This window comes from Euleptes europaea, chromosome 10 (genome assembly GCF_029931775.1).
Source record: "Euleptes europaea isolate rEulEur1 chromosome 10, rEulEur1.hap1, whole genome shotgun sequence".
Lineage (NCBI taxonomy): Eukaryota > Metazoa > Chordata > Lepidosauria > Squamata > Sphaerodactylidae > Euleptes > Euleptes europaea.
In genome coordinates this window covers 47,905,851-47,930,246 of record NC_079321.1, presented here as the reverse complement: position 1 = coordinate 47,930,246, position 24,396 = coordinate 47,905,851, and the positions used below count along the sequence as shown (strand labels likewise).

Sequence of the window (24,396 nt, the reverse complement as noted above, 5' to 3'; positions counted from 1 at the left end):
AAAATCCCTGCATCAGTATTTCTTCTCCCATACGTGAATTGAACCATCTTGACTTAATTTTCACAATAATTTTTTGTTTCCTCTCACCAATTTTTTCCTGTTAAATGTATGTAATTTTGCATGTAATTTTTGTGTCAGATGCATTAAAGTGGCATACTGATGACATATAGTGAGCTCGAGATGTCATGCAGGAGGCATAAAATAAACAAATGTGTGGCAACACCCTTGGCCCTGGGACGTTCCCCTTCCCTCTGCAGTGTTCTCAGTCATTTGCCTGGCCTCAGCATGGGGCTAGCCTCCTTAAAGGGAAGACTTGCTTCCCCTGGGCTGCAGGGCCTTGCAGAACATCTCTGACCCTTCCAGCCACCTTTCTCCCCAGCCATCTGGCAACTTCCCCTTCTTATCCTTCCCCACCCCAATTCCATCCCTCTAAAATGCACCCCCACCCTTGATCTGCTTCAGCTGGGTGGAAGCTCTGCCTCCAATGACTTACTCCCTTGCTCTCCCTGCCCTTGCTCCACCTGGGAGGATCTTCCCTGTTGCTGCCACCGCTGTCTCAGACGAGCAAGCTTGTCCTGCCATTTCTCTCGGCTGTGTTGCCTTGTTTGCTTTCCCTATGAGCCCCACCTTTCCCAAGTGTTGGCTCTTGACTGCCAGCCCACTGGACCCTCCTCACTACTGGCTACCGAGTTTGCATTGGGTCTCTGCCAGCTTGGCATCTGTTGGGCCCTTTGTCATTGGGCCGGGTTTTGGCGCCTCGCGCTCCTCTCCAACTTGCCATTCCTCTCTCCCCTGGAGGCCTCCATTCAACCATTTGATGAGTTCCTTTGGGAAGGTCCAGAAAGGCTGGGAGGGCCAACACTGAACAAAGTGAATTGGAAATAATAGCAACTTAAAATGAATAAAAATACAAAGCTCAACAACATATGAAACCAAAGTGAAATGAAACCGCATATTTATATAACTTCACTCTTATATAGCACTTTGGACATGTCCTTACCATATCCAGTAAAATTTAAGATGGATTTTCTTGGGAAAGCAAACTTGGCCTTTAGATACAGGCTGGGCACTAGGCATTCTGCACTCTTGAACTTGGTAACATGAAAAGAGAGTTCATTATACATAATGACTGTTGTGTTTTAAATTATTATTGCACATTGTTGAATTTTGCTTGGTAAAAGCAAAGGTGAAGAACTTGGAGGGAGACAGAATGTATAAATATAGTATTAAGTGCAAAATATATGTCCACCTTTCTAGCATCTGTGGAATTTCACTCTTGCGCCCCCACATTTATTTCCCTGTCATCCTGTTTATTCTAGACCACAGTAGGAGGGAGACAAAACAGTGTTGTACTCCAGAAGCTGCGAGCAGATACACCTTATTCTGTTACAGTTTCATCCATATATGCAAATGGTGAAGGAGGACAGATGACAGGCAGGGGCAAAACCAGTAAGTAACACCGTTCTGTTTTTCTCATTTGCAAGAAGATATGAAATAGTTCTGTTAAATCGCTTGAGAAACCAGCAGGTTTTGGGTTTCAGTTGCAGGGGTCAATTTATGTACTCTTGAATTTATTCCCCAAAGAAGTTTCTCTATTTCTGCCCCCTCCCCCAATTTTTATAAAAATGTGGCAACCTCTGCTGAAAAATAAAAATAAATATTTTTAGATAAGTAATCATTTGCTTACAGGTTTGTCTTGCCATACCTTTCAGCTCCCAATATGTGTGTGAAGGAAGAATGGAAGAAGATTGCCTTCTGTTTCTTTCAGATGGTTATTTTATTGCACAATAAGTTCTCAATGTTAACTAAGTTGTGAGACATCCAGACATCTTTCTTCACCTTGTTTTGCTGCCAGAAAAAATGGAATTCTTCCCCAGCAAACATATGCATTGCAGCTTGGAGTGAGGAACACAGTTGTGTAATTGTCATGGACAGCAAGTGGCCCATGCCCCACGTTACCCGTGGCAATGAGGGACACAGTTGCAACTCCATTTGTGCATCATATTGTTCTGTTTAACCTGATTTCATTTTGTTAACTTGTCTAAAAGGCTACTGCCTCCCTGGGCTGTATCACTCAAACTAAGTGATCATGGAAACCCTCATAAAGCCTTTTAAAGCCAACAAAAAATTAACAAGCAATAATAAGGCTAGCTCTTTTCATCACAGCAGTATCTAGTGTTTGGTGAACTTTTACAATTTCCTCTCCTGCACTTTTAAATTTAGTTCTTTCAAAGTTTTGCTTCACTGCATCCTGTAGATTTGTCATAGAAGGGTGAACAGACTATTATCTGAATAATAAGGTTACTAGGCCTTCAGTGTCATTATAAACCTAGTATTTTTTGATCTTCTTCACTCTACTTTTAAACCTTTTAGATAAAGTCCCAATATTTGAGACTACCATCTTCACTTTCTGTGTCTATGGAATTTTCCAAATGTTACAGACCTGTTCTATGTCCAAGCGCTTCCCTATTCACTCTAGAAGTAGAGTGCAGTAGAAGTTCAGTGAAGCTGAAGCATTTGTGAAGCTGAAGTATTTGTTTAGGAGTTCCTTGTGAATAGTAGAGAATTTCCAGACCTCTTTTGATCAGGGCAGACAGCGTGTATTCAGAACAAGATTTAAGCACAAAACATTTGGATAATAATTTAAATGGACAGTATTTAAGATTGCTGAACTGTTCATCAGATTAAATCCACTGATATTAAAATTTAAATAAGTGATTCTTAACCTGGGCCGTGCAGATTAAAGGTTAAGAACAAATAACCTAGAGCATTATTTATTTTCTCTCAGTTTGTATGTCTTTTCTTCAAAAACTGTGATGTTTGTGTCACAACTGTTTTTTTTTTAATTATTGTTTTATATGACAGAGGGATACTTTGAATTATATTGGGAACTTAGGGTTGCCAACCTCCATGTGGTGGCTGGAGATCTTCCGCTATTACAGCTGATCTCCAGACAACAGAGATCAGTTCAAATGGAGAAAATGGCCGCTTTGGCAAGTGCACTCTATGGCATTGTGAGCTCTAGTCCCATGGTAAACCCATAAACAGACTCGATAGACCAACAGTCCAACGTAAGCTGATTTATTAGGAATACTCTACAGGTAACAGAAGCTGAGAATCAAGAGGTTACTAGTAAAGGTCAATTGTACATCCCATGGCATATATAGAAGGAGTAAAGCAGGCCAGCTCAGGGTACCATGGCAACCCCCCCTCCTCAGAGCAGGTTCAGAGCTGGAGGTAGCTTCCCATGGCAGACAGTCTAAACATCCCAAGAGCGGCATAACACAGCGACCTTGGCCAGCACCTGGCAAAACCACCACATACCATTCACAGACCCAATGCCTGACAGGCATTGAAGTTCGTCCCCTCCCCAAACCCCACCCTCCTCAGGCTCAACCCCAAATTCTCCAGGTATTTCCCAACCTAGAGTTGGCAACTCTATTGGAACTCCTGACATTGTTGGCTAGCATTAGAAAGCTGAGTATTATTAAGACCCATTACCCTAGGATGGCAGCCCCTTTTTCTTAACTATGGAAGATAGATGGATCACTGATCTTGGTTCTATAACAATATAAGTTATTAGAAGGAGTTTTAAGAGTACTTCTTAGGAAACATTTCCAGGATCTCTTTTCAACTTCCTGCCTTTCCCCCCCACTTCCCTCTCTGACTACCCTTTGTCTTCTGTTGAGTTCCTTTTATGACAAACTTCTCAATTAATCAACTGGCTAAGTACAGCAATGGGAAATGCACTAAATAAATTCTTAGTAGAATTAAAAGCAGAAGAACAGCAATATCAGGCATTTATGGAATAATAACCCATATACATTGCTGAAATTAGGGACAAATAGTTTCATTTTCATCCTGTATTTCTGCGATATTTAAGAAGCAAGTCTACTCAGAAGTAATCTCTGTGTTATTCAATGGGCTTTACTTCCAAGATTAGTCGTCTTTGGCATTACAGCCCTAGTCTCATAACAGATCAGTAGAGCAGGTTAGGCTGATAGATAGTGACTTGTCCAATACCATCTTGTAAACTTCACCTAGGTTTTCATGATGATACCCAACTCTAGTCACTGCACCACTATGGTTCTCAGTGTGGATACTGCTCTGCAGTTTTTGCAGTCTGAATTTCTTTTAGATTAAAGAGCACTGGAGGCTTAGGTTTATCTCAATTTATTTACAAATGTGCCATGGAAGCGAATACTGCAGAGGTACACAAGCAAGCACAAAAGCCATGCCACATTGACAGCAGCATCAGTATGATTCCCTATACCCTCATTGCCCCTTTCCCAGATCTCTCTTTATTCTTGAACTGGAAAAAGCAGCTTCCCTTTCCTGCCATCCTGCATGTGCATGTAAATCAAGGCATCATTCCAAGGTAGTCTTTGACCATACAACTGTCCAGTTATCCATCAGTGTCTCTTGCCTGTTTGTATAACAGGACAGCAAGGTTCACAAGAATATGATTCCCTCAGCCTGACAGTGCATTGAATGTATTTCAGAACCTCTCAGCACAGTCAAGAACCTCCGAGTCTATGATCCAACCACCAGCACACTGAATATTCGATGGGATCATGCAGAAGGGAATCCTCGTCAGTACAAATTGTTCTATGTACCTGTTGCGGGAGGTGCAGAGGAGCTGGTAATCCTTTTTGAACTTTAGCGTAATTCATACATGTTGAAAACCCACTCCTATTTTTGCCATAGCTATACAAGATGGCTACAATATAGCTATACAAGCCCCATGGCACAGAGTATTAAGCTGCAGTACTGCAGTCAAAAGCTCTGCTCACGACCTGAGTTCGATCCCAATGGAAGTCGGTTTCAGGTAGCCGGCTCAAGGTTGACTCAGCCTTCCATCCTTCCGAGGTCGGTAAAATGAGGACCCAGCTTGCTGGGGGTAAAGGGAAGATGACTGGGGAAGGCACTGGCAAACCACCCTGCAAACAAAGTCTGCTTTGGAAACGTCGGGATGTGATGTCACTTCATGGGTCAGGAATGACCTGGTGCTTGCACAGGGGACCTTTACCTTTACCTATACATGATGGGCTTGAGCTGATTTTGTACATGCATAAGAAGTTCCTGGTGTTTTAGGGGCTTGGGGACAAAAGTAGAGTAATCACATGTTGAAAAGTTACCTTCTGATGTAGAAAACTGGTGTTTCAGGGGAAAGGCTAAGGTTGTTGATATGCTGATTTTCCCAGTCTAGATAGGTGTTTTGTATGCATAGATATACATTCGTTACATGCTGAAATAATAGCGTGCTAAGATAACTGCATATGTGCTTTTTAAAAACATGAAATCCTGCCCTTCTGTGGTGCAAAATATGGTAGCATCAATAAGAACACTCAAAATTATATTGCAAAATTACATTTCCCCCTTTATATGCTTCTTTAAAAAAAACCTCAACAGGCAACAGTCCCAGGGAACACAAATTATGCAGTCATTAGAAATCTGCAGCCTGACACACAATACAAAGTGACTGTGGTTCCTGATTACCGGGAAGGTGAGGGAGGACGTGTGTCTGATACTGGGAAAACATGTAAGTAAATTTAAAGTATTTCTTTACTTAAATATTGTGTATTAAGTACTTAAAGATTGGCGCTGTTGTCCACACTTCAGAAAACAACTATCAGTGCAGTTCTAAAGTCCACCCATGCCACAACAGATGGGCATCTGTCTAATCATGAAGGCACTAGTCTGCTCCATAAAGGGGTCTGGCAGAAACTGGGAGGCAGGCAAAAGAGCAAGAAACAGGCTGCAGCCATGTCAGTGTCCACAGCAACTGCACTGTCACATACTGTAGAAGTGCGACAGCATGGTTGTGATGGACAAGGCAGACAGAACCCATCATGGGCTGGCAGGACTGGGGACCAAACTAAGGACCGGGAAGGGGCTGCGCCATGGACCACAGGGTCTTGTCTGAGGCACACTCCCTTAAAGGAACAGAGCCCTGCCCAATGGTAACAGGGCAGCTGACAGAGTTGGCAAGGGACTCAGCAGTCTCCCCAAACAGGTCCACGGCCCATACAGTCCAAAGGCGATCACTAAGAAAGGGGCATGGGGAGATGACAAAGAGAGTGCACCCAGCCAGAAGGATCCATTTCTCACCAGCTGGGGTGCCTCCTGGCAGCCCAGCCACTCTGCCAAGAGCACCCTTGGGCCACCCCCCTGGCCACCCTTGCCAGCAGCGGAGCAGGAGATGGGGCCACTGGTATGGGTTCTGATGTAGGGGCCTTGCCAGTAGCCTCCTCAATGGAGCAGAAGTGTTCCAGGACTGGAATGACCATAATTTCCTCTGGGTACTATCATTCCAGTCCCAGAGCAATCTATCTGTGCACCGAGACCGTCATTGTGGTTGGGGATAAAGGAAGCAGTGGTCTGGGCATACTTTTTTTCACCTTTTAACTTTGTTACCTTTTGATGCACAGTAAACTGTAAACTGTGATGTCCTTGTAAGGATTTTCACCCAAACCATAATTCAAGCACTTTTCTTGTTTGGTTTCTATATGTGACATTTTCTACTATATTGAAACAAGAGTCACTAACTTTCTCATGGTGTGTAGTGTGGGGATATAGCTGTTTATCTCCTTGTAATGATTAGGCAACTGTCACTGTACTATGATCATTATACCCTGATCCTTGCAGGTTTACTTATAAGTAAGACCAATTTTATTAAATGGAATTTATTTTCAAGAAAGCATACAGAGAACTGCTGTGTTAATGAGTTTTAAAGAAGCATGGCATGCACTTTCTTTTTGTGGAGATATTTTGGGATAATTAAACTGTAGCATAATCTTCAATACTATACTTAACTGTTAGAAGGGAGGGATTATTTCTGCTGCTATGACTCTACAGCTAAGCAATTGTTCTTTGTACAAACCCATCTTACATTATTCTTGATTCAGTGGTGAGAGGTACACCAAGAGGCATCCAGGTTTACAACCCAACAACCAACAGTCTTAATGTCCAGTGGGAACCTGCACCAGGGGCAGTACAACAATACAGAGTTGTCTATGCTCCATTAGTTGGCACAAGGCCATCAGAATCTGTAAGTAATTTAACCCTCTGCGCTTTTCTGTATATGAACTCTGAGGGATAATGTTTCCCACAATGATTTCTGGCTGGTGAAAATAAAATGTCCTCTTCTATCTAACTGTTCTGAATGTCATTATATGTTTGTTCCACATATTTTAATTTAGCAGTAAGTATCATGTGATAGCAATGAGCTATACAGGGAGACATTTAGAGAGATTACTAGTGGGGACCCGCAAGAAACTTGCAGGAGCGGCCATCCCATTCCCCTTACCTTTGTTTCCTCCCCTCTCCACCTACTTCTCTGCCTCTCACTCTTTCTCCATCCTGCCACCCCTTCTCTTGCTCTCTCTTTCATGCCTGTCACTCTCTGTGCCCCCTACCCTATCACTCTCTCTCTTTCTGCCTCCCCTACCCCATCATTGCCTGCCTCTGTATAGCAACCCTGGTATTCCTTGGTGGTCTCCCATCGAAATACCGACCAGGGTTGACCCTGCTTAGCTTCCAAGATCAGACAAGATCAGGCTTTCCTGCGCTATCTAGGTCGGGGCAACTACAGAAGAGTATTTCCAAAGATCTTGAGCACTTTCCTTTTCACACTATCACAGATTTCCCCCCATAAATTGTCAGTTTAAAATTCAGTATTACTGTCTTCCTAGGTTGTGGTACCTGGCAACAACCGCAATGTTTTACTAGAGCGTCTTATTCCTGATACTCCGTATTCTGTAAATGTTGTTGCTATATACGCTGACGGAGAAGGAAATCCAAGTGCTGGACAAGGAAGGACATGTAAGCAAAAAAAGTTGTTTCTTTTGAACATTTTAAAATTATCCTTCATAGGTGATAGGTATTGTGAATTCTTCCCCATCACAGCTTTGCCAGTGCTCCTCAGCCCACACTTTTCAGCATTAAGCCTTGCTTGGCCAACGCTGGCCATTGCATCAGGCAGAGATCTGCTGCAGAATGAAGGGAACAAAATGTAATCTTTTATACGGAGTGTATACATTATGTGTGTGTAAGTAAAGACTTGGATTCAACCAAGGGTTGGATTTCCCAGTTTGTTACTCTTCTCCAAGCAGTCCCTTTTGACTCTTCTAAGTAAATCACCTACTTCCATTCAGTGGAGGGGCACTTGCACAAGCAGGAGCAGGGGTTGGTTTTGAACAACACACATGGTTTTTTGTCCATGCAGTTTTCATGACTTCAAGAATAATCTTTCCAGAAGTTGAAGGGTACATTCTATGTCAGCCAGTCCCTTCTGATATAAGTGTTATGTACGCTAAAATCAATGTCAAAAATCTTAGGATTTTTGCATGTTCATCTGTGAATATCCAAATATGACATGTTTGCATGTCTATCTGTGAACAGCCCAAACCCAGATATATATGCTGATTAGTGCTGACTGCCACCTACATTTGGTTGTCAAAACAGAGAAACAGATGTCTATTTTTGGACATTTGCAAATTTACCTTGGGTTGCCATTATTCACATGTGAATGTCAACACTCAGCTTTTTAGTGTGATACAGTGTTGTCACAGTTAATACTATGCAACAACCTTTATAGCTTACAGGGGGCCATAAAGCACAAAAAGTGTGTCACACCTAGCATATAGGATTGTAAAATTCCAACTTTTTGTGTGTACTTATGCCTATTTTCATTTCCCTGATCTGTGGCCCCAGAGAGTTCAAAGAAAGAAGCCAATTGGTATCTGGAGCTCATTGTTAATGGATACTTTTTAGTTAGTTTATCTTCAGCATACGAGACACAGATGATGTCAGCCATTTTCTGTGGTTACAGCGATGTGGTTGTTGTTCTTTAAAGAAAACACTCCTAAAACGAATTATGTACACATATAACATCTCACGTAAACCAGTTTGAGATTCTTGACTTTACAAATCCAAAGTTTAGTTATGGTGTGTCAGGCCCTGGATAGTTATTATCAGAAGTATGTCAGTATCATGAGTTATTTTCTACACTATAGTTGTTTTACTGGATGTACCAAGCATACAAAGTTAACATTGATGGCTCCTCAGTTCACAAGGAAATACAAATTGGGATGATAGTAGCTGAAATAGTGGTTGGCCTCATTGTACATTCAGCTACTCCACAGGCCCTCTCTCCTCGCCATCCGGCTGCGAAAAAGGCCAGCGGCCGGGCGGCGGCGCCCCCTTAAATAGGTGTGGGGAGGGGCGCCAGGACGGCAGCAGCCCCCCAATGTCCCTCTCCCACGCCGCCCCTTGTAGCCCCCAGGCCATGGGAACACTGTGGAGCTCACATTAAAGGGCGAGACCGAGACTTCGCCCTTCCCGCGAGACCCTGCCTCCCCCTCCAGAGCCGCCCAGGGGCCACAACACGCGACTCGCTGAATCAAGTCGCGTCACTTCACAAGGAAATACAAATTGGGATGATAGTAGCTGAAATAGTGGTTGGCCTCATTGTATATTCAGCTACCCATTATAGACCTTTCATAATTAACTATTAACTATATATGTTATGAAAATTACTATTTTAGGGTTGGCTAATATGACTCATTTGGAAGGTCTTCTACCTTTGTAACCTGCTTTCTGCATTATGGCATTTTATGCCTAAATAGTTTTTTTCTTTTCTTTCTTTTTGCATTTTTCCCAATTACGTAATCCTTGCCCTGTTTATTGGATATCCTATGCTGGCTGAATTGTTTTCTATCTTTACTGAATATCCCTTTAGTCTCAACAAGAAAGGTGCACTTTTAATGAAGAAAGTAAATAAATAAATAAATAGGCATAGTTTTGTTTCTATTTACTTATTTATTTGTTTATTTATTTGGTTTCTAGTTTGCCCTTTCCCAACTGAGGTTTGGCTCAGGGCAGCTTACAGAATCCTACAATAAATAGATATCCATTAAAATCAGTAAAATAACTGAACAATTGAACAACTAAGCTGAATAGTTCAATGACACCTCTAAAATTGATTCTGCTGTTGATGGATATTGCTGTGGGGAAGCTATTCCTTGACTTTGCATTTCTAAATTTCACTTCATTTTGTGTCCTTAAATTATTTTAGTGCCTCGCAGTGGGCCCAGGAACATGAGAGTCTTTGATCCTACTACAAACAGCCTTTCCGTTCAATGGGAACATGCTGATGGGCCTGTACGCCAGTATAGAATCATATATTCTCCCACTGTTGGAGATCCCATAGATGAATTTGTAAGTGCTCTTTTGATGTGTTAGTAATATTGTTACATTAATCTTGGCTTCAGTTTCCATATTACCTTAATTAAGTTTCTGCATGTATGTCTTCCATACGTTCTCTGTGTTAACTGAGAGCTTGCATGCTTCTGTATGATGGGAATTGGTGCAATGAAAGTTGCCACCAGACCAGCTGCTGTTTGCCTATCTGAGAGAAGGGTGAGTACAAGCATTCAAACAAAGATCATATAAATTGTGTCAAGACCATAGAATTTAGGGCTTGGTCCTAGAGGCAGTGTTATCATTATCGTTCAAGGCAGATGTTCATTTTATTTCTCCTGTCATGGTCTGTGTCTGGCCTGTTTTGCAGCTTTTTGTGGTGGTTCAAACTTTACTCTGGAAAAGATGAATCTAGTTCCCAAAATATTCCTAGAGCTATTGCTATAGATGCCCTTCCTCTGGAGCAATTAAAAAGGTTATTTTTACTACACAAAATACCTCATGTAGCCCATTAAAAAGAAAAAAATAGAGTAAGTTTACTTGCTACTTCCTAGTAAACTTCAGAATTTTCTCTTCCTCTCCCCAAATCTGTGCTTGTTTAAACTGTGTACTTTGCCTTCAGCTGCTGGTCCATTTAAATAAAAGGGTTGCATGCAAAGAACCATGAGTGGAAGAGAACGAGCACAAATGCTTATGCAACAGCTTCAAACTTTACTCTAGAAGGTAGCTTCATAGCAGGTCTCAGGCTTGCATGTGGTTGGTCTCTTGAACAGAGCTTTAGCACAACATGTAAAACAGCCCTTCCATGAGCAGAGATTACCTTTTGTATATGGAAGGGCTCCCTTTGGATCTAAACCAAGGACTGTCCAAGCTTCTTATCCTACTCCTGTCCTCTATTATCTGTGTATTGTTCTGAAGCTACTGAAACATTCAAATTAGTGCCAGCATAGTAGTAAACAATGAGTTTATTCTTACAAAAAATTGTCTGTACATGGCTGTTGACTCCAATTCCAGCTCAACATCAGACATACTTGAGGCCATCTGACAATAAGTGCATATAAATCTCTAGGTTAAAGCACGTATGCATTTTAGTTGGATTGTAGCTATAGTCTACTTGACAAATGAATGCTGGATTTGCTTTGGTAGCAGGAAAATATGTATTTACATTATTGCGCATCTTCTTGTTATGTTGGTTATATTATTGTAAACTTATTTTGTCTTGGGGAACAAATGGGTACAGGAGACTCTTAATGGCCATCATACATATCCATTATAAGCATACAGGATATTAGTGGACTTTGATTTTGGCGTTTGTGTAATTAGTGCTTTTTTAGATTTGATAATGTTGACAGTTCCCTTCTTATTTGGCAGCACAACTTTGGTTAATGTCTGTACATTTCATTTAGTGTAGATCAAAGCCAATTTATTTCCCCAAAGGAAGGTAAATGGTGTGACTTCTACTGACTTCTGTGAAAAACAGTTGAGCATATAAAAGCACCACAAAATTGCTCATTATTGTGACTTATTTCTGCACGATAATATTTTCTTGCATCTTGGCATTGTGTTAAACAATTCTATATGAAAATTTTCTCTACATTCTCATAAAGAATATCACTCTCTTTGGCAAAAATAATAATAATGCCAAATCTTTCCAAAACTGGGAAAACAAAAACAAATATAAACTGTTTAACTCTTAAAAATTATTTGAAAGATTTTATAATTTTTGCCCCTTGCTGGGGTTACCATAAGCCAGCTGCAACTTGACAACACTTTACACACATACACATGCAGACTTTACACACAGCTTTCTGCACTGCTGATCCTGCTTTTATACCCTTAACTATACTCTAGCCATGATCCAAACTATGCACTTGCTGCTATCCACAAAGACCTCAACTCTCTTTACCTCTAAATAGATACCTCAGTTAACACTGAGAATTAGACTACCTGGTTGGATGGGATAAATTAATTAATGAATTATATCCCACGCCTTAAACAAACGAGCAGTTTATTTAATCCCTAAATTTTGGAAGAAAGTGTTTGTCACCGCATGAGCAATTTTGCAAATACATATCTGGGAAAAAGATCTGGGCTTGCTTTGCTGGATCAGGTCAAGAAATATATATTAGTCTGCAGGACAAAACTAGTGTGTGCACTTTTGTTTCACCTCTATTCCCTTCCTCTCTCATTTGCAATCTGCTTATTTTGATGGATATAAGCATCAATTGCTGGCTTGTGTCCCTGTACAATTTACTTCCAGCTTTTCAGATGAAGAAAGTGAATGTGGTTGTTTAGTATATATTGGAGGTTCATTGAATTATCAGACACCCAAAGGGAACATTTTGTCTCTGCCCTGTGCTCTCCAGCAGCTGTTATTCTCTCCCTTTCTTTCTCCAAATATGCAGTACAATAGGAGTCTTTCCCTCCTTTCCACATACATTATGTCCGCATGGACAAAATGTTGGATTTGGTTTCCTGAGTCTGCTCTGGATGTAGTTGACAGTATGCTTGAGTGTTGCCAGATGTAGATATATAATGCAAAAGATAGCATGCATGTTACAGTGCTTTTAAAAATATATATCATTTATTAAAGTCTCATCTCTTCTGTAGATTCTAGGCCTCTTAATTTTGATGGGACCAGAATTATTGAGCAAAAGGGTTGCATTCTGTGGAGAGAGGCAAATCTCCCCTACCTTCCACTTCTCCCAGCAGTCCCCTGTGATTTCTTCCTCCTCCAAAAAGGAAATGCTGGGGGAAATACTCATGTGCAACATGAGCTGTGGCATAGGAGGAGTGCATTAAGTTGGGGGATGAGGTGAAATTTCCTGCCACCTGTTCTCAGTGGAGAACTTTCTCTACCAACTCTCCCTGTTGGCAGAAGAGAGAGAGGGCTGATTTTGCTCTTTCTTACTATATCCCCCTTTGCCACAATGCATTTTGTCTATGAGGGTCCCCTGATACCCCTTTTTCTGTTGGTCAGAGGGGGCTGCTGGGTTAAGGGGAATGTGGAAAAAAATCCACCTCCTTGAGTATCTTTTGTTCATAAGATCCAACTCATCATCATTGCTTTCTAATAGGGAAAATGTTGAATCAAAGTATATGTATTTTATTTGTTTAATATAGTCATAGCACTGCAAGCTGCCTGATTGATCAATTGTTTGTTACTTCTATTTTGAGTAATTAAAAAGATTAAGACATATTACCTTATCTTCTTGTGTTCTAGACCACTGTACCTGGCAGAAGAAACAATGTAATGCTACATCCTTTGCATTCAGATACACCCTATAAAATTACGGTTGTGGCAATTTATGAGGATGGAGATGGTGGACAATTGACAGGAAATGGAAAAACAGGCATGTCTGGCATAATATTAAATACAGTGTTTGCTGGTTTTGATGTTATTAAATGATTGCAGCAGATCTTTTTTGTGAACTTTGTATGCATTAGAGTAAAGATCTAAGAAGTAGAACATTATGATGATATTCAAATATTTAATAGTTTTTTGAAGAAGATGGAGGACAGTAGCTCTACTTTTATCACTGACAGCCAACATGATCAGCACCAATCCAGAACATCTTAGATGTGTTTAAATGCTATTGAAGTCTGCAGAATGCAAGGATGCTTCCATACATATTAAATTGTTCAAGGAATTATGGGTTATACTTTTATAAGCACCATACAAGAGTAATTATAAATATTGCAATACTCATTACTTATATTGCATTATGCCCAGAGATGCCACAGCAACATATCTTTCTCTCAGTGGGAAAATTCATTGAGGGCCACCCATGTTCCTGAGTATTTTTAGGCCATCCTATTCTGGCCCCAAAACACACAATAATCTGCAAGCTAGAGGAAAGTACATTGGTGGTTTCTGTGTAGATATGGAATACATGTGCCAATATTGGGGAAATGAGGCCCCACAGAAAAAGAGTACACTGGCACAAACTGTAGTCACAGGGTATAGGCTGTAAGCACAGGCCGCAGAGTCTTGCAGATGGACAGCTATAAGTGAGTTGAGGAAGGTCAACTGAAGGGAGCAGATATCAGGAGAGAGGATGAACCAGGACAAGGATTACAGGACCACAGACAGCTCCAGGGCTTACAACTTGCTCCAACCATTGTTGGAGTTCAACTCAGGCCTTATGTACTCCTGGACATTCTAATGTCTGAAATAAGCTCAGTCTCTTCTTTGCAAAGAACAGCTCCCATAGGGTCCATACTGTGGCCTAGCTCTTCTTCTGTGGTTTCTTGGCAGATTCTCTCGCATCACAGATGCCAAGGACTGAATATACATGAGCTGTTGTATCTGGTGAATCATCGTTGGCCATTTGCAAACATGCAACTGTGGGCAGCTTTTTTGGGTTATCCAGTCACTGGCTTGGGGCCTACATTTTCACAATAAATCCATTCCTAAAGACATTGTATTAACACATAACAAGTCTGCACTCTAACATGCCACTCCTCTAACTTTATACACCCATTTTTTTGTTTTTAGTTGGACTGCTTTCTCCTCAGAACATCCGTATTTCAGATGAATGGTATACACGATTTAGAGTTGCCTGGGACCCTGCACCATCACCTGTTCTTGGGTACAAAATTGTGTATAAACCTGTAGGTAAGAGAAACAAAATGGTTGCCTTGGTAATGAACACTTTCACAACAACCTGGAAGTGACGACTTTAAGGGCAAGCCCTTACTGTTATCTTCTGAAGTGAAAACTGAGGGCTGGTTAATGAAGATAAGGTGACATTAGTGAACCAGCTACCCCATTCCATGAGATCATTCCCATGTATGGGATGGTAGAGAAGAGCCTCAGAGATAAATGATTGAGTCTGTGTAAGTAGTTAAGTTTTGTGTAATTGACTGTGTGTCTTTCAATTCCTTTCCTTTTATTTATTGCATGTATGTCCTGCCTTTCTTCCAACATGAAACTGAAGGCAACATATATAAGTTTCCCAGGGGGGTAACCCCTCTGGGCACTGACCTGACCTGCTTAGCTTTGATAAGGTTGTTGCATTATGTGCCTCCAAACATACTCTTTCTTTCAAAGTATATATGTGAATGTATGGCTATATGCATGTATGTGTGTATGTTATATACACATATATGCATGGGCTGTGTGAGAGGTTACTGAATAAAAGAAGTGTGTTTCAAGAGTTATTGACTTTAAAATACATTTGGCACCAGTATGGTGTAGTGGTTAGAGTGTTGGACTAGGATATGGAAGACCTAGTTGCCAATTGGGATCGCACCAATATTGCAGCTATGAATCCCCATGGCAACTCCTGTGTAAAGCCTAAAGTCTAGTTTGGCTTTCAATCTAAGACAGATCATTGTAGTTTATTGTATTTCTTCTGTTTGTTCCTTTTTCCTTTAAGGTACTGATGAACCTATGGAAGTGTTTGTTGGAGAAGTGACTTCATACACATTGCACAACCTGTCTCCTAGTACTTCTTATGATGTAAATGTTTATGCTCAGTATGATTCTGGACTCAGTTCACCGCTGATAGATCAAGGCACTACATGTAAGTTAAAGTCTTCGTACATATTCATGACTTGATATCCTTAAATTACAATGAAACCATCTGGACCAGTAGACATGAAATAACCCATTTCATTAAGGAGGCCTGACCCATTAAAACGATGACAGTCACAATGACATGTGACTCTTTGACATGCCACCTGTGGCTCTTCTGAGCACCATTCCCCATGGCAACCACTCTGTGTTCCAGGAATGTGGGTGGTTTCTTTAGAAATTGGAATAATTTCATCATTAGTATGGGCTCGAGATAAAACTTTTTAAAAAAATGCAATACAATGTTGTGAGGGTCAGGTTAGGTTCCACCTCTCCCTAAAGAGTGACCAATAAAAGCTGATGGAATGTTAGCGAGAAACAATTGAAAAACAGCAGTTGGGAGTTGGCAGCTAGTGGGTGAGGGAATAAAGAGTGTGCATGACTGGGTAAAGCTGAGGCAAAGAACAGCTTAAATTGTAACAAAAGATCCCAAAAACCAGAAAAGGAAATGGTGTAAAAGTTCAAGGGAAAAGAAATGTTGTAATCTCTACCTTACTTTCTTCAGTTTTATTATTCAAACTGTAAATAAAAGTTGACTCCTTGTTTGTTTAACCCTGTGGGCTGTGCATCTCAGGGAAAGAAATACACACACACACACACGTGAAGAACTTGGTCTATATACATATTTTAGTATATGAATAAATGGAAGTGTGTGAATGGAGCAGTGTTTCAGCCGCTAGTACCAATAACCTTGTGAAGTGTTTGAGTGAGGGCCTGTTATTAAAGGGGCTGGGCTACCTTGTCTGCTGGTGTCTCTGTGAGTAAGAGAGAGGACCTGAGAGGTGAAATGGTCATGGCTGTCTAGAAATTTTAAAAGAGTTGAGAAGAGTAGTGAGATGTGATGGCCTGCCTTACTTGTAGCCCTGAATCTGAGAGAGAGGTGAGGAGGGTTGTAGGTACTCTGTGTGAGCGGAGAAGGGGCATCACAAATGTCCATGATGATTATAGCAATGCTATGAGAATACAGGGGTTTTGTGTATGAGGCTAGGAGCAGCTGAATAAGGGGTTGGAATGGGGCTTACCACTGTTGAATGTTAATAATAAAACAAAACTCCCAGCAGTGGGAAATAATACCCTACCTGCTCGGAAGTGATCTGGTAACTTAAAAACTTATAAAATATGGGGTGGCAGCATATAGTAGTCATGTGGCTCTTGTGGTTGATGGAAATTGCAAATGTGGCGGAAGAGTAAGTAATACTGTGTTAGAACATACTGCTGTGTGGGACAAGCAGTGTTGTACCCTAATAAGTTGGATATTTCAGAGAAGCACATCAATTGTTCAGCAGGTGAGCAGAACAGTTATTATGGAGGATCCAAATATAATTCTGCTACCTAGTGCATGTGCTTTAGGGGGAGGCAAATGTATTTCTCATAGTTTTTACTTGTGTCACTGCTGTTTTCTGCTATTCAAACGGTCAGCTGCGTAGCTAGGAAAATGTTGTTCTTTTTGAGAGCACACTGAGAGCCAGTGTAGTATATGGTTAACAGTGCCGGACTAGTATCTGAAAGACTGAGGTTCGAATCCCCACTCATGCCATGGAAGCTCACTGGGTGACCTTGGCCCAGTAACACTCTGTCAGCCTAACCTACTTTACAGGGTTGTTGTGAGGAGAATGATGTAAGCTGATTTGGACTTCCATTGGGGAGAAAGGTGGGGTAGAAATGAATTAATTAAAAAAATAAAATTCTCCAAATACTGCATCAAGTGACTATTAATTGAAATGTGTGGTGTGTACAGTGCTTATTGCCAAACAAATGAGATATCACAGCTGACAAGTAACACAATCTTCCCATCTCCACTCCCTTTTCAATATTCAACTTTTTATGGCTTAACCTTCCCCACTGTTTGAAGCCCTTAGAAGGATGTCTCTTTCAAAGTACTGACTACAGTACCATTGTCCTGCAGTTTTGTGCTCCATGAAATTTTATCTACAAGGTTCTTGCAACACCCAGCATCAGCTTTTCAGAGGGGCCTACTGGAGAAATAGGAGATGTTGAAAATATTGGAATCTGCTAGTGTTGATGCACTCATGGTTTATGGGATTCAGTCCATCAGCTGTAGTTCTTAAGGCCCAGTTGTGCATAATCCCACACAGTTGTGTAATGATAACCTGACAATTACTACTGCAAAGGATCCCATATTCCAAATTCTCTCAAAGACACTTTTCTTTGGTTGGTGTTACAGACCATGCTTATTTTGCAAACAAGGATCTGGGGCTATGTGGGGAAAACAGCTTGGGAGGAGGTTTAAGGGGGAAATGGTAGGTGGGTTAAGTGTTAATTATTCCATCCTGCTTGCAAAACATTACATATAGCTGTATTGTAATACATAGTTTGGTCTGAAAAGTTAATTCTGTTCATTTAGGTGTGTGTTTTGGTCTGGAGGGCCCATTATATGAAAGGTAGTATGTCTGGATATGAGAAAAACCTGCCTGTCAAAGCTCTTTAGGAATTTTTACATGTGAAACTTCAAATTAATCATTTCCCATGAAAAAGGAAACGGTGTCATCTCATTATTGTTTGAATCAGCTTCTATTCATGTGTTGAACTGTTTAACTCTACCAGAGCAGATGTCAGTGCACTCACACTTCATATGACTTCATTTGCATGAATGTGAATGACTTGTGACTAATAGGGAAATGGACAAATGTATATTAATAATGTTTAACTTTTTATTACTCATAGATCAACTGTTTTTGTGGTTTTTCTCCATGCAGTTGACTGATTTCCCCCCCTTTTCTTTGTAGTGTACTTAAATGTGTCTGATCTAACAAGTTACAATGTGGGATGGGACACTTTTTGCATCAAATGGGCAGCTCATCGGTCAGCTACTTCTTATAGACTGAAGCTTAATCCACTTGATGGTAAATATATTAAAATCTCTCTGATAGTTTGATGTGCCACAATTACTGCGATGACCCACTAAATGTACAGTGAAGCATCTACAGATATTTCAAGTTATCTTAATCTTTTTAGGTACTACAGAATTGTAAATGAATGCATTTTATTTTAGAACTTTCCTATTGCATTGAATAGTGGAGAGGATTTCCTACTTAGTGGCAAATCCCTTTTCTCCCCAATGGGTTGTGTTCCTGCCCAGAGATGCCAGATGATCTTACTGGAACTCTTAGTCTGCAGTAGAGCTGGAAGTAGCAAGTCTTCTCTCCCACTGTCCAAAAAGCTCCAGTCAGATCAGATCAGCTGTCTGAAAAATGCCAAGTTATTTCCTGTGACCCTGTGAGCAGTAGAACTCTTAAATCTTTGGTTCTGTTTTCTTGTTTCCTTCATTACTTTCATTTTTCTGTGTTTTTCTGCTTTGGTTAAAGTCTAAGGCTTGAATATAGATTAGTCTGTCTGGGAGGCAAAGGGGATTGTTGTTTGTTGGGCCTAGGTCTTTAATGGTGCCATTGTAAAGAGTTGTTCACTTCTATAACCACTGAATGTAGGGAAGGTGGCGTGGTATAGCCTGATTTCATTAGATCTTAGAAGCTAAGCAGGATTGGCACTTGGAAGGGAAACTGCCAAGGAAGACTTTGCAGAATAGCAAACCACCTCTGCTTCTCACTTGACTTGAAAGCCCCTTGCTGAGGCCACCGTAAGTCAGCTGTAACTTGACAGCAAATAACCGTTGACATCAAAGGGCTGAGAAAGGTGTAAGAGTCCAAGGTTGTTTGTTATCTTTGGAACAAATACCCACACTTTTCCATATCTGGTACCATTGTGCACCTGCTAGCTATCTGAAACCATTTCCAAGAGCTCAAGAAGATATGAAGAGTTGGTAGTAGAAATTCTAAAACTTCCTTTGACTGCCCTATCCTTTCTGAGTTATTTCGATCAATTGTATACCAATAGTGGTCTATGTTTTAACCTTTTTTCCTGATTTTTAAAAATTCAGGATCTAGAGGGCAAGAAATTACAGTGCGTGGAACAGAAACCAGCCACTGTTTTACTGGCCTTTCACCAGACACTGAATACAATGCTACGGTCTTTGTTCAGACTCCAAACCTTGAGGGGCCTCCAGTGACTGTGAGGGAGCGAACATGTAAGTAACAGATGAGGATGATTAAAGGAATGTGATTGTTCTTAAAAATTGTTCTTAATTGTTCTCAAAATATTATCAACTTTTTGCATGTAAAATAAAATATGATCCCACTTTTAAGGAATCTTGTTTTAATTTGCTCTTATGTATGAGATTTATTTCCGTGCATAACCAAATTGGATCTCAGAAAAAAATGTTCATCCTGGTCTCTACATTTTGCCTACTGTACATAGTGGTTCAGGAGGAAAGGCAGCATGGTATAGCATGATCTTCTCAGATCTCGGAAGTTAAGCTGGGTCAGTACTTGGAAGGGAGAGCTCCAAGGAAGGCTTTGCAGAGGAAGGAAATGGCAAACCACCTCTGCTTCTCATTTGCCTTGAAAACCCCTTGCTTGGGTCGCCACTGTACATTTGGGTCACCATAAGTCTGCTGTGACTTGACGGCACTTAACACACACACACAGTGGTTCAAAATTTTTCTTGTGGAGGGTCTTGTCTGCTAGTCTCCTAAGGCTGTATCCTAAAGACTGTGAGCAGAACTCATATCTTCCCATTCTCACTGCAGTTTGTTCCAGTCCCCTCCAAAAAGAGCTCCTGAGTTTGAAGGGGGCTCTTGAGAAAGTATGGGATAAAACATGGGTAGTCTGTAGAGAGAAGGGTGGAAATTGCAAAATCTCCCTTTCCATTCAAAGAAGAGGACTGGATCCAACCTTAGCTTTCAGCATCTTTCTACTGAATGCCAGTCTGCCTTAATGCAGATTTGCATGATTTGTAAACCAACAAGCTGAAAACTGCTAACCCTATATTGTGACTTGCCAATTTCTTGACACACTGCCATTCCTAGGCAGGAGAGTTGGAGTTCTTTAAATACAGTGGATAATGAATATAAATAACTAAATTGGCCCATAGGAAAATTCAGCAACAGCACTTGCATAATAAAAAGGTATTTTTATTACAATACCAAAATATAATTCTGTAGAAAACCTTCAATTCATCAGAACAAAAAAAAATGTCAAGGGGTAAAAGTATATTTAAGGGCCTTATGTCCCTAGTCCCTGGTTTATGGAATCTTTAAAATAGGCTAATTGTGCCCAGAGTGGGAATCCATCCCAAATGGGCAGAGCAGAAGGATAGCATAGTCACATTAGAATAAGGAAAATCAGGCCATAGCTTTTACTGAATACAGGTTCTTCATCTTCGCACAGTACAGGCCAGGAATGATGGGTGTTGCTGACAGCCTTTAAAATGCACATACTAGGAACTTACAGTAAAGCTTGAACAAACTTTTATAAGACAGTAGTAATTGCAATTCATGAGGCTAAAATGTTTATATGTAAAGTATTTCAGCTGATTATTTTTTATGTTAGTGATCAAGCCAACAGATGCCCCAACTAAACCACCAACTCCTCCTCCACCTCCAACAATTCCACCTGCTCGAGATGGTAAGAGTCTGTTCAAGGTTTTTACTTTTCTTTGACACATCTGTGATATCACGCCTTTGAAACTGTGGCTGATTAAGAGCCCTGAGGTTATGTTTTCTCTGTCTTCTTTCTAACATGTGTACTTTATGGTACTTTAATATGAATTTGTCACAGACTGAGCTCAGTGAGATAAGTTCTGCTCATAGGTGCATTGAAGCTTGTCTCCTTTTATCTTTGTATGCCACTCTCTTTAAACTTACAAAGTGTTCATTTTGGCTGTGGTCCCATATGCATGTTTGATACCCATATTTTGCTCTGTGTTTTTAAAGGTGTTTGCTATAAATTGACCCAGAGGAAAAATGACAATTGCATTCTGTCTCCCGTTGCAAAAAAACAGCAACATACTTGGTATGGTGACCCATCCAGGGCTAGCCCAAAGTTTTTTCGTGCCCTATGCAAACTATGACCTTGGCACCCATCCAGTTCAGCCTTCCATTTTCTACAGTGTCTAACCACATGTTTTTGAGAAATCAATAAGCATTGTACAAAGGGTGCAGCTGCCACTACTATGAGCTCCAAGCAAGTGGCATCCCAACATATACAGCCTTTCACATGGAAGTTACATTCCAACTTCTCCAATTCTCCCTCTAATCCCCCCTAAGATTCTCACTCACTCTAGTGACCATCAGGACACTTTACTTGATCAACATGTATATGCATTGAAGAAAAACAACAACAACTAATGTATAACATGGAAGATAGTGTTTCCAGGGCTTGACGTTGGTTTCCAAAGTATAAAAGAAAGTAATGGAAAGGGCAGCAGCAGCTATTAGGAAGGGCTGGATTGCGACCCACTTGCAGAGGCTTCAGAACCCACTTCAGGGTCTGGACCCACAGGTTGGGAAACACTGTTTTAAATTAGTGTTCCAGTACCTTTAATATCCTGTGCCTACTGAATAACATAATCTAACTATATATCTTTCAGTATGCAAGGGTGCCAAAGCTGATATAGTGTTCTTGACTGATGCTTCCTGGAGTATTGGAGATGACAATTTCCATAAAGTACTGAAATTTGTTTTTAACACGGTTGGAGCCTTTGACCTAATCAGCCCAGCTGGAATTCAGGTTTGTTTATCTTCTTCCTGTGGACCTTGTGGAGGGTATAATAGCTGGATAAGAGGTGTGAAGAAGTTCTTCCTGGACATTTTGCTGATTTGGAGGGTAGAAGAGATAAGAAAGCAGTACTTGTGCTTCCTTAACAACAGTAAATTATTGGACAGTTGCAAAAGTCTTATCTTTCGATTCTCCCAGAAATGGCAAAAATTCCTAGCTAGAGGCAGAAATGTGATTGAGGCACTCAAAGAAAATCAGAATGGTACATCCATTGGGGGGGGGGCAATGCACATGCACAACAATTTGTTGCATTGTACCTTTTACATACTGGCAACTTAGACACGTTGTTCTGGATAGACAGGCTCAGATCAGATTCTCTAGCAGAAAAATATTCAATTTTTGTGTGACATTTTCATCTGGGTTTTTTGACCATATGAAATGGTTCAGCGCTTGTTACTGACATTGTAGGAAATAGAGTCCAGGTTTTGTTTTGCACATGATTATCTCAACTATTGTAATGCAATTTGGCTTTTTTTTAAAAAACCATCACATGTGGCAGTGGCCAGAGATAGAGCAAACTGTAGTCAGTAAGGATGTATGCTTGTATGTGATAATTATTTTGGTTCTAGTTGAGTACATTTCCCCAAAGGTCTCACAAATCATAAACTCACCATACAAGGCCCTCGTTGGTTTTCCTATCCCTGCCCCCATTTTCTATAATTTTTAAATCTTGTATTTTTAGAAGGCATTCTGTCCAGTAATCTAAGTTGAAACTTTATATGCTTCATTTCAGGTTTCCTTTGTGCAATACAGTGATAGTGCACAGTCTGAGTTTCATTTGAATACATATGATGATAAGGCACAAGCATTGGGGGCACTTACGAACATTCGATACAGAGGAGGGAACACAAAAACAGGTACTTTTTGATGGACTGCTGCTTATTAATTTTAAGTGATCAGGCATTTTCCTCCAATGATCTCTTAGTACTTTTGAAATGTTAATGTTCTTCTAGTATTAATGTCTATCCTTCAACGGTGTATATGGTGTTAATTACTTTAGGTGGATCACCAAAAATGGATTCTAATGCCTCACTTACACTTCACAGGCAAAGCACTTACATTTATCAAAGATAAGGTCTTGACATGGGAAAGTGGAATGAGAAAAGGTGTTCCCAAGGTACTAGTTGTGGTAACAGATGGTCGATCACAGGATGAAGTGATGAAAGCCGCAGCTGTCATACAACACTCTGGTAAGCAACTTTTATGTGATGGAATGCAGTAAGACTTATTACCAAATTAGAGCAAGTAGATTAATTGTCCAGGTAAATGCTAACAGAGAAATGTATATGAATACCAGAAGAAAACTGGGGGAGGGAGGTATCCGTACTGTGGAACAGGGAAAGGGAAGAAACTGCTGACAGTTCTAATAGTAGCAGTAGCCTCGACCCATCTCGATCCAGATGACGAAGGAGATTTAAAATGTAGACACATGTACATTATATTGTCTACCTTAAGAGTTTGTTTTGCTTGTTGGGTCCATCCTAATATAACAGATTTAGAAAATTTAGTTAAAAGAATTTGTACAGATTCCTGCACTGATACCAGACATTCAGACATCGTCCTTTATTGGCATAAAAGCACTATACATGTGGTAGACCTGCACTGATATCAATATTTAACTAAGTAAATGTTGCACTTACAGGTTTCAGTGTCTTTGTAATCGGTGTGGCTGATGTTGATTACAATGAACTAGCAAAAATCGCCAGCAAACCCAGTGAACGTCACGTCTTTATTGTTGATGACTTTGATGCTTTTGCGAAGATTGAGGATAACCTCATCACTTTTGTTTGTGAGACAGCTACTTCAAGTAAGTAAAATACTCACTCTACAAACCTTTCAAAATCTTTATCCTAGTCTGGTGTAAAAGGTGCCCCACATTGTACTTTATCAAGGAAACATATCTGTGCATGTTTCACATGGTTATAATCAAACAACCCATGTAATAGCACTATTTGGGTTCATGATAGATGCAAGACTTGAACT

The 24,396-nt window shown here is 40.5% G+C and overlaps 1 protein-coding gene across 1 annotated transcript in view; it reads left to right on the top strand.

Moving 5' to 3' along the window:
* COL12A1 (collagen type XII alpha 1 chain) overlaps positions 1-24,396 on the top strand; it is a 142,127-nt gene that overhangs the window by 82,500 nt on the left and 35,231 nt on the right. The window contains exons 31-46 of the mRNA XM_056856310.1: positions 1,320-1,449; positions 4,503-4,642; positions 5,413-5,542; positions 6,909-7,051; positions 7,695-7,824; positions 10,079-10,221; positions 13,427-13,556; positions 14,702-14,821; positions 15,585-15,731; positions 18,529-18,645; positions 19,677-19,823; positions 21,187-21,261; positions 22,226-22,365; positions 23,147-23,270; positions 23,460-23,603; positions 24,056-24,220. Of these exons, the coding sequence (XP_056712288.1) occupies positions 1,320-1,449; positions 4,503-4,642; positions 5,413-5,542; positions 6,909-7,051; positions 7,695-7,824; positions 10,079-10,221; positions 13,427-13,556; positions 14,702-14,821; positions 15,585-15,731; positions 18,529-18,645; positions 19,677-19,823; positions 21,187-21,261; positions 22,226-22,365; positions 23,147-23,270; positions 23,460-23,603; positions 24,056-24,220 (2,125 nt within the window). The remainder of the gene's footprint in view (positions 1-1,319; positions 1,450-4,502; positions 4,643-5,412; positions 5,543-6,908; positions 7,052-7,694; positions 7,825-10,078; positions 10,222-13,426; positions 13,557-14,701; positions 14,822-15,584; positions 15,732-18,528; positions 18,646-19,676; positions 19,824-21,186; positions 21,262-22,225; positions 22,366-23,146; positions 23,271-23,459; positions 23,604-24,055; positions 24,221-24,396) is intronic.